General features: G+C 37.4%; 1 protein-coding gene across 1 annotated transcript; it reads left to right on the top strand.

Annotated features, from left to right (window-relative positions):
* Positions 1 to 13,860: 13,860 nt before the first annotated feature.
* Positions 13,861 to 17,254, top strand: LOC120326331 (poly(ADP-ribose) glycohydrolase-like). The gene is made up of 2 exons (XM_039392599.2): positions 13,861 to 16,172; positions 16,401 to 17,254. The coding sequence occupies exons 1-2, from the start codon at positions 13,906 to 13,908 to the stop codon at positions 16,429 to 16,431; spliced, it is 2,298 nt and encodes a 765-aa protein (XP_039248533.2). The 5' UTR covers positions 13,861 to 13,905; the 3' UTR covers positions 16,432 to 17,254.
* Positions 17,255 to 18,234: the final 980 nt, after the last annotated feature.

Here is an 18,234-nt window from a genome sequence, read left to right on the forward strand (position 1 = left end):
TAATATTAATCACAAATTAAAATTGACTAGAACACAAAGGTAATAAATTTTATGGTGTAGATGGAGATATATGCGACAAAGAATACTTGAAGACGACGCCACTTTGGGTCCCGACCCATGCGTCTGGAAACAATTCCATTGAAGGGTAACCTAGTTACAGACTTTCAACGTGCAAGGCTGAGAAGTTGGTGAAATATACAACCAAAGCTTCCCAAAAATCATCTTTTTAGTTGAAATTAAGTTTAGACAATTTTAAAATGAAGAGCAATGTACTTGCAGTTACAGTCGTCGGCAGTTTCTCAGTTGTTTCAATTGCATCCTATATTGTTGTAGGAATATCATTATAGGTAGTAACTTGCATATCAGTTGTTACATTTGACAAATAAAACACGTTTAGATTTAGCTGTTTTAGTATGCAGTATGTATAACAGGACTGTGCAACAGGCGGCCCGCGGGCCACAACCCTCCCGGCCAGCCATTTATATGGCCCCTTGTCAACAATCAGTAGTTTCCCATCTAGCATAAAATCATAATCCGACAGTTCATGTTTAAAAAGGCGCTTACGTGGGGTGAAAATACATGATGTTTTTTTTTTGCACTTGTCGCTGCCTCAAATATTTGCCCGTCTTATTACAGCAATTCGTTATGTAAATCAAAAAACAATTTTTTTTGTGTGTTGCCCGGTAGATGCCTCACCCTGATCTATAAAATGATTAAGTCTGTTATTTTGATTTGTTCAGATATACTAAAACCCACACGAGTTGCAGTATATAGAGTCAGGTATTTGTGGACTTGTGTGTATGGGCAAATTCGTGTTTGGCTCATAGTTGACAAGTATAAAAACTGTCATATACGACGCCACTTAAGGTGCAAAACCCGCAAATACAAAGGCAAATCAAATTCCTGTAATCGTAAATGCCCTTGCGTTGGTCATGTTTTCTATCTTGTTTAGTTTGTTACCAATAATATATCAATCAGAAAAAGGAGAGAATACCGTCTGCCGCAGAACAGCTCAACATCGCACACAACTGCCACTTTGACTAAAAATTCCGCAGTAAAAAGTAAGCAAAATCCAATCATCTTAATTGTAAATAAACTTGCTATGGTGTACTATAGTCAGGGCAGGTCTAGGGGCAGTCGTGTAAATCTTATACTAGTTTTTTTTTCTTTGTTTGATGATTTAATTAATAATACGAACTTTTCACTCTTTTTTGTCCTTTATTTTATTCATTATTCTGTATAACAAAATCTATAATTTGTTTATCCCCGAATTATTTGGGTATTAGGAGTATCATTAACAGAAACTCGCCCTGGGCCGCAGAAAGTTTGGCACGCCCTTGACTATAGTACCTACCATGATTGCAGTACTGTTTTTATGTGAAATAGGAAAGGTAATTGATCATAAAATGTGAAATTGGCAAGACTGAACTTACATTGCGTCGAGCTCAACTCAATATTCTCATAATCTGTAGTTTGTGAGTTTGAAGTAGAGAGCGAGATACCGGTAGTTGCCAACCTCGTGGGTTTTGTTGGGAGACAAGTCAAGGCGGTGGCTATAGGAAAATGAAAGCTTACGTATTCTGCGTAAGAATAAAATAAAATCTATAAATTGTGCAACCAAAATTACCATGCTACAAATACATCTACGCACACACACACATATTTTCATAAGTCCAAAACGCCGTAGTACGGGTATGCAATTTGTCACGTGAGATGTTATACAATGGCTCTGCTGATCTTACGGATAATTCAATTTCAAATAAAAATAATAACCTTTTAGCAAAAAATATTATCTTTAACCACTGTTCCCACCTTGTGTTGTACTCGACTCAAATTCATCATTCCGAGTAGTAACAGAGGAACCATGCAACGCCAATGTAGAGCTTGTATCTCCAACAGAAGATTTTGCAGATACTGAAAAAGTGCTGGAATTGGTCGGTAATTCAGTCGCTGTAGCTGAAGCAGTTGTTGTTTTAAACTCCTTCCACAGCTGAGATAGTATGTTGGCCGGCTGGTTTATCCTTCCTACGGTAGATGAAATTAGGAAAGTAAGTTTTAGAAAACAATATACATACCGTAAATGCTCGTTTTAACGCCCGGTCTAGATTAAGGGCCCGTTTGAATAGCCGCCCGTGTGAACAGGACATAAAAATAAATAAGGGCCGGTGCTTGAATACCCGCCCGGTGTAAATTTTTTTTTTTTTGCGGATTTGTACCTGCGGTGCGTAGAAAAAGTCAAAATTTTCATTATTGTCGTTTAAATCATACTTAAGAACTGGAAATGGAAATTAATTATTGTAACGATCAATCTTATCTACCGGTATTTTTGTGTGTAATTTTACTTTAAAAATAACAAGCGCCCCTGCTTGAATAAGGGCCGGTTTGAATAAGGGCCCGATTAGTGAGTATGTTTAAAAAAATAAGCGCCCGGGCTATTAAACGAGCAAATACGGTATATAGAAAAAAGTAAATGAATTCAGCATTGACATCTATTGACACATTTAATACACTTCTGAACGTTTATTTAAAAATATCTTTACTCTGTTTAGTACACTTCTATATGGGCACCATTCGTTGCACGAAGCAGCTCGGCGCTCCCGAAGTATGTGTACCAATATGGCGCACAACCTGAACATAGTATGTGTACCATACTTCCGGAGCGTCAGCAAATCTACTCAGAATGATCTGCTTCCTGCCATGTTTTTGTTACAAACTTTTTATTCAAGAGGAATTCAAAACACTCGTCAACCTTCCAAAGCTCTGCACTTGCTTCATCCTGAAACGAAAATTGGTATGAAATATTTAATAAGAGTTATAAAAAGGAATAAATTTGATCACGGTTACAATTACATTATATGAAATATTATTACTTTCAATATGTTCATTCTTGGGCGCGTTAGCCTAGCACAGCGATTTCCGATGAAGGAACTCGTGCGCCGCGGCCATTTACTTAGTGCGCATGGGCCCTCAGGCCTATGTAAGATAGGATAGGATTTACATATCTATCCCGGGGGAGAGGAAAGCCGCTAAGACGGGTTAATCATATGGCAAACCACGGCCTCTCGTCCGGTTTCCAGTCCAGGTCGGTTATGGGATTAGTTAGCCAGTTATTTCTTTTCAGAAGCATGGGCTTAATGGTGGAGGAAGCCGTAACCGACCAGCGAATACGTGAACCACCCTTCGGCTGCGAGGAGTTCAGCAAACCTCTCACACATAACCATCCCCGCATGAGATTCGGACCTGCGAACCCACGCAGGGTAATCAGAGAGCGGTGGCGAGCGTATTCCTAACGCTCAGCACGATGCGCCACGCCGCCGAGTACGGGATAGTCCCACGAACCCACTTTCGCCGAGGGTGTAAATATTTGAGTGGGCAATTCCAAAACGATGCGATTTTGGTCATCCCAAATGATAGTAGCTTCTTACACATCGTTGTATATCATTGACTGCTTGTATCGGAGCTATTCGTAGCGAAAGACGTAAATAAGCCCATTATAAAGTGCGAGAGTTGCATTATTTCGCCAACCAACCGCGAAAAAAACGAGCATTGCAACAACATTAACTATATCACATTGGCACAAATATATAATTACAGCTATCCGTTTACACTGTGTGGTATAAGAGTAAAAAAGTCTTACCGTTGTACCAGCGCGGAGTTCTTCCCTTACCATATTGTTGTCACATAACATTGCCACTAAGCATTGTTCCCGTGTTGAAACGAAAAGACTACGTGAGGTTAGAATTTTTTGATAGGACTTCTGAAAAGGAGAGTATTGTTTCGTCCACCATTGATTAAACTATATATATAGATAGGTTGCCAATTTGGAATGATGTGCGGCCATGTTTGTGTGTTTATCTTCCTCTTTTTAACAAAACCTTTATCTGACATTTGACAAAATTGTGTTCTGGTTTAACCACAAATATCGCGGTTCTAAACCTCTTTTGCATTCAAATAACCTCTTGGCATTATTTAAAGTTTGTAAAACCCAGTTCGTCGTTAACTCAAGTTGATCATTGATGTAGTATCCTATTAACAAGGAGTGAATTCACAACACAATTTTTTTTTTATCTTCTGTGTAGGATCTGATCCTCCATATCATCCCAATTTTAAGCGAACAATATTATCATTACTGTCCCCGGGATGCAATATTTGTGAGGCTGATAGTTGACTTTTTTATGCTTTCAATTTCATATAGTGTCCGTGTTATTTTCGTATTATAATAATAATCGAACACTGAGTATTCACGCAACCTGGCTTTGGGTTAAAACACTGATACTAATACTTAAATAAATCGGCAATAATGGCATATCTTAGTAGTTTTCCCTAAAATCTCGGAAAATTTCCATAAAATAAATTATTTACTAATTTGTTACGACGTTTCTAAATTTAAAAAAGCGGTGTTGACCGCCATTATGAAAAATTGGAAATTGGAAAGATATGATAGTCGCAGAAAGAAAACAAGAACACAAGATTTCTCACATTTATCGTTTCCATCTGTTAGCGAGAGCTGTCGGTAAATTCTTACTCGTAATTTGTTGTAAATTAGTGTAAATTAATTTTATTTTGCTTTCCAATGCGCCGTGATTTGTATTATTAAAAGTGATTGCGTCGGCAAAAGTGCGTTCTCCTCTCCTCTTGATCGCCCATAACAGTGGGCACACGGACTGATATTAATTAAAGAAGTTCTCCTCTCCTCTTGATCGCCCATAACAGTGGGCACACGGACTGATATTAATTAAAGAACTGAAAATCACAAAAGAAGAAATCCAGCAGAACTCGAATAAAGAAATTTACGACGAAAAAGTGCTCAGACCACTTTGGCTCAGACGAACCACATGCAAAATCACTCAAATGGCTAACCACGAATTTGCGAACATACACAAATATATTATTGACGATGAAGTAAATCACTGTTATGGAACATAGCCCATAAAATATTAGTCACCAACAACAAGCCGAGGATATACAATCGCAAGCAAGCTGTGCAACTTTTGTAAAGCCGATGATAAATCTGGAGAACACCTGTTTGTCAAATGCATCTCAACTTCCAGATGTACAAAAGCCACACTAACAACGTTAACAAAACAACAAAATCTACGTCTAACACAATAACTCATGATATGCCTAAAACTGCCACAACAAATCGGAGCCGATGAAGAATTAAAAAGCATGCTGATCTTATTGACTACGGCAATAAAAAGGGCAATCCATTAGAAATAAAACCCTAAGAATGAGATCTGAACCTAAAATCAGTGAAATGATACTTACACTGAACAAAAGTTTTTTTTTTAAACTCAACTGAACAAAAGCATATCAGATAAGATTAATATAGAATTATATATTAAACGTGATGAACTGTTAAAAGGACTGTACATGCTACAGAAAGTAGCACTTAATCTGAAAACACGGGTGTCTCCTAACTTATTTGCAAACCCAGCAATCTAACATTGTCTTACTCAGCGCCTGCTGAATTAACCATTAAACAATATAAACACGTGCTTAGGGCACCAAGCAAAGAGGGGCATCACAGAAATTTTAGAGCATAATTTTATATAGTTTATCGGTGTTTATTAAAATATTACGAGTTCACTAGACGACTCAAACTTCAAAATATTCGCTTATTTTTCGTATTCAAGTATCATATTTACCTTCTTTATTAAAAATAAACACTGAAACTTTTTCTGGACATTTTAGCATATATTTGTATCCAATGGAGGAACGTTTTTGAGTTTTTTTTTAGCAATTCCAACTGGGGCTGGGATACCGAGATTAAAACCCTTTTTCTAACGCTTTGTGCCTTTATTCTAGTAAAAACACTCCTCTGTTTTTAAGCGTCGGCCATGTGACAGTAGTGACGAAACGCAGAGCCGACTTAACGCCGGGCAATCCAGTTTTTTCTTTCAGCTAGGTCCCGAAATACCAACTTAGACTGACTTGCTTGGTATTTGACGATGGCACTAAGCTTGCTCACGCTGCAAGTTTTTAAATTACTCAATATAACAATTCGTAAGGGAATGAGTGTTGCAAGAAAGGTGACATAAGGAAAAAAACGGCGGAAACGTATTTCCTTGCACATCACACAGTGTCTGGTTTGATCTCAAGTAATATCTGTCACGAAAGAATATAATTTGAAGCGACATTAAACCCGAGATCCGCAAAACACAACGGCAATTCTCGGGAATTGACTTTAACATAACTGAAGGCTTTATATATCTTCTTTAAATGAACGCCACCCATATAATAATAGTCTGATTAGAACGGTAAACTCTCGTTGTTTATTAAATTTAAAGACCTCCTGTGGGCGAAAACGATACAGAGGAGGGCGAAAACGTCGAAGGGGGCGATAGGGGGGCTATTTCGCGAAACCTGTTTTTCTTCGGTGCATCGCGTACTTAATTCTGTACTCTGTGTGCATTCGCAGGCTTGAATCACGTGGGCGATTACCAAACGAGAAAGGATTGCTGGACTCGTCTTCGCAGTAAGGTACGGTAGTTTGCGTATCGGTCGGCAAAATACGGCCGGAGTAAAATAATCTGGCCCAGGATGATTCACTGAATGGACCTTTCCCCGACCTTTGCCCGCGGAAAATTCTTCCTATATTTTTTTTTTTTTTTTTTTTTTTTTTTTTTTTTTTTTGCCTACGGATCAGAACGACAAAGTCTGGAATCCAGCCCAATTGCCTTCATACCCAGACTATGCCGACGGAAGTTATATGGATCCCTTCTCTTTGCCATAGAGATCACCATTTTATATACCACATGAAGAGGTAGTCTTCCATTCATCACATCCGCTATAAGTGGGATGGTATTATCAAGTTGAGTTTTATGCCATCAACTGGGCAGTTTGTTTTACGCTCGATGTTTAAAGGCCGAATTAAATGTCCAGGTTACAGAATTTTGATTTGTGGGGTCCGAATTAACTTACCACTATTTTTTCTTTTTGCCAACAAGTCTAAATTCCAAAGTGGTCGAAAATGACGAGTCTGATGACGTTTCTTCACGGCTTCTTTTATTAGCATAATCCGAATTGTCGAGATTTGGTTCAGGTATGTCCACGGTTTTGGATTTTGATTGGTTGTATTCTAGATTAGCCGGTGCGGAAGATATTTCATCAGGTGTAGTAGAAAAAACGGAAGATGTTGTTAAGTCCGGTGGCTGGATGTTGTGCACCATCACTCTTACATAAGGGTTGCCTTTCGATGGAGGATGAAAAGGGGTGTTTCCAATCGTCGATGATTGTTTTAGTCTTGACGATTGCCTTGTTTGTTTGAGTTGCGGCTGACTCGGCGGTGTTAACAGAGGGCTTATAACGCTTCCCACATCCTCGCACTCCGACCAATTACTAATTTCTTTTAAGTCGGTTGAATCGGTGGAGGAAGAAAATTCGATTACATCCGAGGTTGGATCAATCCTGTTGTCATGCGGAGTATGTCCAAGAATGGTCGATTCAGGTTGTAAATCCATTTGATCGACTGGTATATCCGGTTTTGTAGTTTGTAGTGTAGGTTGTACGGCATTTTGGTTGACTTGTAATTCCGAAACTTGTCCTGGTTGTGTAGCATTTTGTAAATCCGAATTTAGTCCAGGTTGTGAAGCGCTTTGTAAATCCGAAATTAGTCCAGGTTGTGAGGCATTTTGTAAATCCGATACTGTTGCAGGTTGTGAAGCATTTTGATTACTTGGTTGTTCCAAATGAGGTGGGTTTTCTGATAGCTGTTTTCTACGTCGTGGAAGGGTCCATGTAGAGCCGGAAATTGATGGAAATTCTTTCCTTCTGGATGGACACTCTTTTAAAAGATGGCCCGGTTGTTTGCAGTAGCGACAGACTGGTTCGCTTTCGCATTCGGTGAAGTTGTGACCGGATTTCAAACACCTACCACAGGTTGGCACATATAATTCCCTGGGCAGGTAAGTTTTGCAGCTTTTCCCGTCAATGACCAAGTAATCTGGTAACCTGTCCTTTTTAAAATTTTCAATAAAAAAGGAAGTGTATCCGTTATAAATGGACGTACCTCTGTACCAGTTTCTGGTGGCATTCCGGACTTTTCCGCACTGCAGTCGTTCGATTGTCGACACGGCCTTTTTGTAGGAAGTTTCACCCGGTATTCCCCGAATGGATATTCGGATTGGTGCTTCGGTAGGCAGCGATACCGTAATAGTACCGTCTGAAACTCTTATTTCACCCTTTGTGTCGTGCAAGAATTTCTCGCGACAGCTAGAGTTGGGTTCGTCGGTGGCGGCAAAAGTACAAATCCACTGACCTTTTCTTCCCTCGAACAGTCCCGTGATGTTGTCGACATAGTTGCGGGACGCTGAGTCGGTCTTCAGGATGTCGAACAGTCGAGGGAAGTCCAGGTCTTTGGTGGTTGTCAGGAACAGACTGCGAGGTCGTGTAGTCGGTGCAGTCATTTCTTCGCTTGTAGGTGTAGGCGTTGTTGAGGCGGCTTCGGCGTAGTTCATCTTCTTCTTCCTTTTCTTCTTGCTTCGTTGCTGTCGAGGGCCTAACCCGGTGAGGGGTTGCCTTAATCAAAACAGCAATAATTCTTCCTATACTTTACCATTTTAACGATTGATAACAATTCTTAGTTTCCAAGAGTATTTACATTTAGAATCTATGCCAACATGATTTGATCAAATAACCGCGAAATAACAGTGACTATGAGGCAACTCGAATATTAGAAAACACACACTTGTGTACAGGTATTTACGTAAGCAGCATGTTTAAAAATAATATTCACAAAACGAAAAGCCGCAGCTCTGAGACTTATTGAATTAACGATTGATGGCGGCTATCAGTTTCGAAGAGTATTCACATTCGCTCATTCGGAATCTATGTCAACACAATTTGATCAAATAACCGCGAAATAACGGTGAATAACGGGGCAACCCAAATGATAGAAAACACACATTTGCGTACCGGTATTTGCGTCGGTAGCATGTATAACGTTCAAACATTTACAAGAAGAAAATGAAGCGTCTCAGCTCCGATTTGTAAATATGACTGAGTCTCGAGACTTACCTGTTCAACGATTGATTGCAACTCTCAGTTTCAGAGTCTACGCCAACGCAGAAAAAAACACCGATTGTTGTACCCGTGGTCAGCTCAGCGGCATGTTTTTTAAAACTATGTGTTCCAAACACGTTTAAAATTTAAAAAAAAAAGCCGCAGCTTTGAGACCTACCTAATCAACGATCGACGGCTGTTCTCAATTCCGAAGAGTATTCACATTCGGAATCTATGCCAAGACAATTTGATTAAACAATAGCGAAAAAACAGTACCCACGGGCTAGCTCAAGTGATAGAAAACAAACATTTGCGTGTATTTACATCGGCAGCATGTTTGAGAATAAGGTCTGAACATGTTCAAGTCATACGAAATAAAACAGGTTCCACTGCTCAGAGACTCGCCGACTTAACGATCGATAGCAATTCTTAGTTTAAGTGGAGTTCAAGTCGCTTCCAAATGTAGCCAGCAAAAACATAACCCAAATAGTCTTTGTGTATCCACATGTTCTTCATCTCAGCAATTGGGGAAAATGTTCCACACAATATAATCGCAGACGCTATGGTCTGCGACACATCGTCATTGTATCATCGCTCCCCTCCCCTCCCCAAACGAAGGAATGGATGTGCGTTATTTTCCTCTTGGCGGTGGTCTTTTGGCATACTATCAAAAAATAGTAACGTGAAGCAAATTTGCGTGTTCTAACAATCTTAGTTTTAAGGATGTTATGTTTCAATGAGGCTAAGTTCGATATAAATTATTTGTTTATATATGTTTTATACATAGCCTACCTGGTAAATAATACAGTGAAAGATAGTAAAATATATTAAATAAGCGACAAGGTAAAATAGTCATATAAGAAATATAGGTATACATAGTAATCATAATTATAGTTTATCCACCTCAGCAAAATAGAGCTGCGTTAGGTCTACTGTGTGAGTCAGTAGTGAATGAAAAAACACGTAATCTATCCTAGAGCAGTGGTTCCCAAACTTTTTTGACCATCGCCCCCCTACAGTAGTTTATACAACTTCATCGCCCCCCGGCACTACAAAAAAAATGTAAAGTCAGAAACGAATATATAACATGTTTTTCACCATAATATGATATATCGAAAATGAAAGAATCCAGGGTTCTACCTCCTAAGGAGCCGCCGTGTACTCTTGCCTTATAGCATTTATCTCCCTAAATTCACCCCATTTCACATTAAAATAATGAAAACAAAGTTGATTTTCCCAAACTTATAATAATGATTTTCGTACATCTCATTCATTCCTACAGCCTGATGACATGCATCAAAATACTCGATAAAATTCATCTCCGACTCCTCATCCTACCACGGTCACCAGTCCATAGAATTAATCAGCCATTTGTTTTTGGATTCATGGACTCGGATGTGGAAGAAGCCGTGACCGACTATCGGCTTCGGCCCATGGGTCAGCAGATTTCATGTCGCTCGCGGGGCAAAATTTAGGGTTGCTATTCTTTTGCGGGTCGCTTATATTTTTTGAAAGTTAAAAACGGAACAGCGCGAAAGCTGCGACAATTCGTGAACTCAACTCAGTCGTCTTATTGAAAAATGATTACAATAACTTTTAATGTGACACTGTCTTGTTGCTGCATCGCGCTTGATAGCTTTACGACACCAAGGAACTTTTTCTAAATGGCCATCACTAATCCCAGTTCTTTGTAATGTTCATTTTCGAAAATAATTGTTCGCACAAATATGTACTTCCAAACATCGAAGTGAATATTTTTGCATGGTTTTTGAAATTTTGATAAAGATTTTCCTTAAGAAGATACATTCTTACAAAAATTAAACAGTGATGAATCTCTCGAATAGAACATGATTTTTTTTTCTTATTGCATTGCAACATATTCGAATATTTACTGCGCTATTGAACCCCTGCCCTCAGCATCAACTTTTCTTCGTGTTCCTATTTGTCTAATTATAATTAAATTGTAGGCTCGTTAAACGATTTGCTGGTCAATAGAATTTTCAGGATATAATAAAATTTAGTCCAAACGTGTCTCACGATAAATTCTGTTACGTAAAACAATGTAGTTTACTCCTCGAGCGTAGATTATCTCCGGGCATAGACTTCCTTGTTTACTTCGTGACATTGGCCAATCAACAAGATGCAAAAATAAACGTCACAATGCCCCCTTTCGCGTCCGCTCAGACACACTCACTCAGACAGATTTTCAGGCGTGGTCGTGAACATGACCTCATTTTCGCGTTTTTGAATTATATTTGTTAGCTTTTAGTTGTTTTTCAAAAATTTAAATATAAATCAAAGAAGTGAATGATTACGTTGTCTTCCTATGAGTTTCAGTTTAAATACAGTAATCAAAAATTAGTGTAGAATAATATGTGATAGACTAGGCTAATATTCTTTATCGGTACTTTTAAAAAACAGATTGTTGAATGGTATGAATTAGAATGATAGTTTACAAATACCCCATTTTACAAGCAACAACTCGCGAAACCACTCATAAAATAAGTACCAAAAACTTTAAGTAGGTAAGTTGTGAAGTTGCGGCTCTTCATTTTCTTGATTATTGTTTTTGCTTGGGCGTTACTTTTATACATTCTACCGGACGCAAATACCGGTACGCAAATGTGTGTTTTCTATCATTTGGGTTGCCCCGTTATTCACCGTTATTTCGCGGTTATTTGATCAAATTGTGTTGACATAGATTCCGAATGAGCGAATGTGAATACTCTTCGAAACTGATAGCCGCCATCAATAGTTAATTCAATAAGTCTCAGAGCTGCGGCTTTTCGTTTTGTGAATATTATTTTTAAACATGCTGCTTACGTAAATACCTGTACACAAGTGTGTGTTTTCTAACATTCGAGTTGCCTCATAGTCACTGTTATTTCGCGGTTATTTGATCAAATCATGTTGGCATAGATTCTAAATGTAAATACTCTTGGAAACTAAGAATTGTTATCAATCGTTAAGTAGGTAAGTTGTGAAGTTGCGGCTCTTCATTTTCTTGATTATTGTTTTTGCTTGGGCGTTACTTTTATACATTCTACCGGACGCAAATACCGGTACGTGAATGTGTGTTTTCCATCGTTTGAGTTGCCCCGTTATTCACTGTTACTTCGCGGTTATTTGATCAAATTGTGTTGGCATAGATTCCGAATGTGGATACTCTTCGAAACTGAGAATTGCCGTTAATCGTTAAATAGGTAAGTTTCGGAGCTGCGGCTCTTTGTTTTTATTTCGCTATCTATTATTTGTATGTGTTCAGTCTCTTCAAACTTGAAATCCTATATTTCAACCCGAATGAAGGCCGGAAACACGTGACAAATTGCTCGATAAAGAGTGAAGCCTTGCTACGATAAATCACCATCAGGGAGATTGCTAAATGCTATTAATACAAAAGGTTAAATACATCAAAATCCATAGTTACATTCCACATTCGCTACAATAGTAATAATATAGAACGAGAAAAATATTATAACACTGCAGAAAATACAAAGCTAAATTCTTTCCCAAACTTCTTCCTCTGTCAGGAAACGTGGGTTTAAAATATGTATCGGAGCTGCGTATATTTATTTAATACTGCTGCGCACTCCACTACTGTCCTAAAGTCTGCTTGTTGTAATTTTACTCCATTCTTTCTTTCTGCTATAAAATTTTAGGAAACACACTCTGCGTTACTTTGAATAACCATTGTCCCTTCAATCATTTGAGTTGACCCGTTATCCAATCGTTCATCGATATATTTATTCACTGTTTTCCCAGTTGATTATTCAAATTGTGTTGGCATAAATACTGAATGCGAATTCGCTTTTTAACCTAAAATCGTTACCAATCTCTGTTTAAGTAAGTCTCGGAGCTGTGGCTCTTTATTTATTTATTTTTTTTCGGGCTGGAAGTTGGAGATCCTTTTTACCGACGTAAATAGCGGTACGCAAATGTGGATTTTCCAACAGCGACCCCTACATCATTCGAGTTTCTCCGTTATTTACTGTTTTTTCCCAGTTGATTACTCAAATTGTGTTGGCATAGATTTTGAATGTGAATACGCTGCGAAACTGAAAGCTATCATCAATCGCTGTTTGGGTAAGTCTCGGAGCTGTGGCTCTTTGTTTCTAATTTCTCTATCTATTACTTTTTGTGCTGTTTCTTTCCGAGTGAGTCAGATAAACAGAAAGCAAATGCCTGTATGAAAATCTTACCAGGACGGGTTATGTTTCACCACTGAGTATCGCTATAGAGCCAAGGTCTTATTGGCGAACTGATAACAGTGCCTTGCGAATATGGGCTTCCCTATCTTTATCTGACTGGAAAACTTGTTCGGTCGAAATTGTATTGGTAATGGCAGAATGGCTACATTTGTTTGATATGAGAAATATCTAAGTGAGATAACAGCATAATTTCATAATATTAAGACTCTGGAACCGGTATCCATTTTATGTAGGCCGCCAGGGGTGTCAGGTAATTTCTAAATTTGGGTCTGGGCCTGGTTGAAGGCCTAGTGTAGTTTAATATCATCATGCACTTCCAGTGGGCTGGCTCAACAAATTTTGCAACCTCATCCAAAATCCACTACAACGTGACAGTGATGAAATAAGGCTACATATAAACTTGAATCTTGCAGCCCATTCTCACTGTCCTGCTGTCAGACTGTGGTTCTTAGAGTGCAGGTTTTTGTATTTTACAACTTTTAAAATGAAAATGAACAGAAAGTACGATAAAAAGATGCACTCACTGGAAATAAATAGATAATATGCACAAGCAAAAACGAGTATTTAAAACTAACCAACAGAAAGTGGGAAATCCTATCCTATATATAAATGAGTAATGTGTTGCAGTTAAGCTCACACTAAGTTAATCATAATAATAATCTTTTAACAGATAATATTTAATTGAAAAAATATTATGAACTCTGGATCTATAGAAGGAAAGAAAACACCTAGGAAACAAAAACAATTATCTATTTTCGAAGCTTTTGGAAAAGCAGCAAGAAAAAGAAAGCATATGTCCGATGAGGAATTACCAACTTCAACTTGCTCAAAGAAAATTCAGTCTTCACATTTTGGTATAAAACCAGAGACTTCAATGGATAATATGGAAAAGGATGATAAACGTCCCTCTAAAGATGTTATTATATTAGATGAGGATTTGGACATTATTGATAATACCAATGAAAAGACATTGACTGAAACTTTCGACGAAGATATTATACCAGCTTCACCAGAAAATTGTGCAATTTTGAAGAAAGTTAATTCAAAAGAAATGCCAAAGTGTAAAGATACAAATTCATCAGTCAAAGTGTTGTCTGATAGTTCGAATCCAACTCAAGAAAAGGATGATTTGTATGAAGTAATTATGGCTGATAAAAGAGAAGCTAATAATAGACTATTGAAGAAAGAAATTGTAGATGATTATTCGGATTTATCGCAAAGCACCCCTCCTTCAAAGTCACCTCCCACTAAGAGGAAAGTTTCGTCTCCCGCCCCATCTAAAGAAAACTCCGTTTTAAATATGTATGATAGTCCAGACTTGATTGACACTTTCCCAGACTCATTTGACCTCGAATTTGATGATGAACCTGTGACAGTATCATGGTTAGGGAAACCAAAAAGCCGTTTAAAAGTTGCACCAGACTGTCTTATGCCTCTCCCTGACCTGAAGCCTTCACAACACCACACAGTTTTATTTGATACCTCATATTTTGATATGGGGCCACCTCCACCAAGTCGCGCTTCTTATACAGACGCTTGGGATTCGGATCATGTTAAACTTCCTTGCTCACCAAAAAGTCTTTTCCCAACTCCACAAAGTAAAAACGGGAAATTAACAAACAGATGGGAATTGATTGAAAATGCGTTGTTTAGTGACATAAGAGATTCTAAGCAGCTTGAAGAAGCAATTCTTAAATATAATGTACGGTTCAATAGGTCTTTTACTGCTCTCCATGATTTTTGTAATCGGGTTTTACTACCAGCAGAACGGAAAGAGTTTTTTGATAAAACGTTACCAAGTATGACAAATTTGGCTTTGTCATTACCGACCATTTTGACTCAACCGATTCCCCTGTTGCGACGTCAGCAAAGTCATTGTATTACATTAAGCCAGCAGCAAATTGCTTGTTTGTTAGCAAATGCTTTTCTCTGCACTTTTCCAAGGAGGAATTCTAGCAGTTCAACTTCAGAATATGCATCATTTCCATCGATTAATTTTAATAGAATATTTGTTGGTTCTGGTTCTGACAAATCTGACAAAAGTATTGTCGGAAAATTACATTCTATTTTCCATTATTTTAAACGTGTTACAACTGAAATGCCTTCAGGTTCCGTTACTTTTGAACATAGAGTTTGCAATGATTTTCCTGTTTGGAACAAAACCCCTTGCGAGCTGTGTGAGCTTCATATTTGCAAAGATGGTCTCATCGAAGACCAAGGAAAAGGAATGTTACAAATGGACTTTGCTAATAAATATGTTGGCGGAGGGGTGCTAGGATCTGGAATGGTGCAAGAAGAAATCTTATTTTCTATTTGCCCAGAACTTATAGTTTCCAGATTGTTCACTGAAGTTTTAGATGATAATGAATGTTTAATTATAATGGGGGCTGAGCGATTTAGCAAGTATTCTGGTTACGCTAATACATTTGTTTGGGAAGGTGATTATATAGATTCAAACACTCGTGACTCTTGGAGAAGGAAAGTGTCTCATATTCTTGCTTTGGATGCAACCAGGTTTACAAATTTTGAAGACCAGTTTAAAATCGGGAAAATCCGTCGAGAACTTAATAAACTATATTGTGGTTTTCGATGTGAGTTTGACCCAGACTATTCACCAGCCATTGCGACTGGAAATTGGGGGTGCGGAGCGTTTGGTGGCGATCCAGTTCTGAAAGCACTATTGCAACTTATGGCAGCTGCTGTTGTTGGACGTGATTTATGTTATTTTACATTCAGTGATTCTGCCTTGATGCACACTATTCATGAAATGTATACCTATATAAAATCATCAAATTTAAATGTTGGACAATTATGGGATATGATATGTCGTTACAACAATGAAGTAATTGTTTTATCTAAGAAACAAAGCAGATCAAAAATTGAAAATATTTTTGAATATATAAAATTGATAAATAATGATTATGAAGCTTCAACTGATGAAGAGAATTCTGAAAATATCAAGTAAACATTTTCATTGCTCATATATGTGAACATTCCATAAAAACTAACAATAGGAAATAGGTTGTAAGAACATTGTTTTGTTTATACGATTACTAATCGTCGATTAGATATAAAAAAATACCCGAAAATTGAATTTTATAATGATTCATAGTACAACTAATTCAGAATATGTAGCGCAATTTATCTGAAGTAACCAGCCTTACTTTTCATACAACATTTTATATACAGGTCTATGGCCCACTGTTTGTACGGAATGTAGGTATTTCTATCATGTGACATTCGTTCACGCATTTTGCTCCTCAAAGGCCTTTACAAGCAGTTGCTGATATCTAAGGAGATACTTTTATTTGGAAGGATTTACAGTTCGACTCGGCACTCAGTTCACCCCGGGTGAGGTGGGGGCTATTGGATTCGAACCTGATATGTCTGAGCTGCGTTGCCAGCAAAGTTGACGTCTAATGCGTTAACCTTAAGGCCGTTTTACTCGATACTGATCATACTTGGAAGTGTCAATAAAAACTCAAAGTTCCATAATTACCAGTAGTTCTTGTTTATTGTTCATGGTATCGAAATTTATTATAAAATCCTATTTGCTCGTTTTGTTAACTGGTACATGTAGAATTCATAATATAAAGTCACTGTGTATGAAATTTTGAATAGTGATGTCCGTTACCGTATTCACCTGCTTTATTGCCTAGAAAAGCAATTTATGAACTGCTACACCATGCAGTAAAATCATTATATATGCCAAAATTAGTTTTAAAAAATAGTATAAATATACATAATAAGGTAAAATTTACTGAATACAACTTTAATTGTGTAAAAATATAGAAATTTCATTCAACTATATTTTAATTTGTTGAAGTGCTATTGAATATTTCATTTTTCTATTTAAGTATTTTAATTTAGAAATTTTTTGCACATTCCTGATATTTGTATTGTTATATGTGCTGTTCTTATTTCCTTCTATGTTGATTTCCATTATTTCCAATCCGATTTATCTTTTTACATCTTGTTCACTGAGTAGAATTGAACTTACAATCTACATATTATAATTGTTCCTAATTGAACTTCATTTTTACAGAAACTTATTTAAATATAAATACTTGAATAGATTGTTAGTTCTTAGGAATTACTTGACCAAAATGAATAGTGGACCAGTTTTTGTGGGAAAAATACTCGACAATGTCTTGTGCAATATTTGTTAGATTGCCAAGTTCAACTGTTGATGTTTTGTTTTCAAGGGAGTATTGGAAAGACAACAGCATGTTGTAGGACATAGGTATTCAATGGGCTCCGTAACCAGGCCTTTTTTAGAGAAACTCTCCATGTGCTATTCATTCACTTGTTAAGATACTGACTTGGCTAATTTTGTAACTTTCTAAAGAAGCAACGAAAATATTGATCAGAGACCGAAGACTTCCAGGGATCCCCCAGAACAGCGCTCTTACTCCATACATAGTGACACCTTGGGTCCCATCACTAATTAATTAATACCTCGCTAATTATACAACATAATTCGCCCAAAATCAATAGGCTTCTGTTCCGAGATATGATGAATGCACATGCAAAATCTGGAGCAGATTCAATCTCGCTTTCGTGAGATATCGCGTGCATCTAACAGACAGGCAGACAAATACCTATCAACATACTTACCGATAAAAATCGATAAGTAATAATAGCATTAAAGAAATTTGACAACCGTTACCGTCAAAGGCGGTAATTCAAATATGACATTATGTATAAGTTCCAATAGAAAATTTTCATAAATTTATTGGGGGCTCCGTAAATAATTGTCAACTCTTTCACAGGCTCCATAACACTAAAAGTTTGAGAACCCCCTGCAATGATTTCAGTATTTTTACGATTTTCCAAGTTCTTGGTATTTATACTATTGTATGTTGAATTTAGTTGATGTCATAATAATATCATAGATGTCCAAAACGAATTGAATATGCAAGGGAATTAAGAGTTAGTTATATTCAATATTTAGAATTTTTGGATTTATTGATAATTCAAAAAAGTTTCATTTGGAAACCAAGCAAATTATTGTTCATTCGAA

Source organism: Styela clava, chromosome 4 (genome assembly GCF_964204865.1).
Source record: "Styela clava chromosome 4, kaStyClav1.hap1.2, whole genome shotgun sequence".
NCBI classification, from domain to species: Eukaryota; Metazoa; Chordata; class Ascidiacea; order Stolidobranchia; family Styelidae; genus Styela; species Styela clava.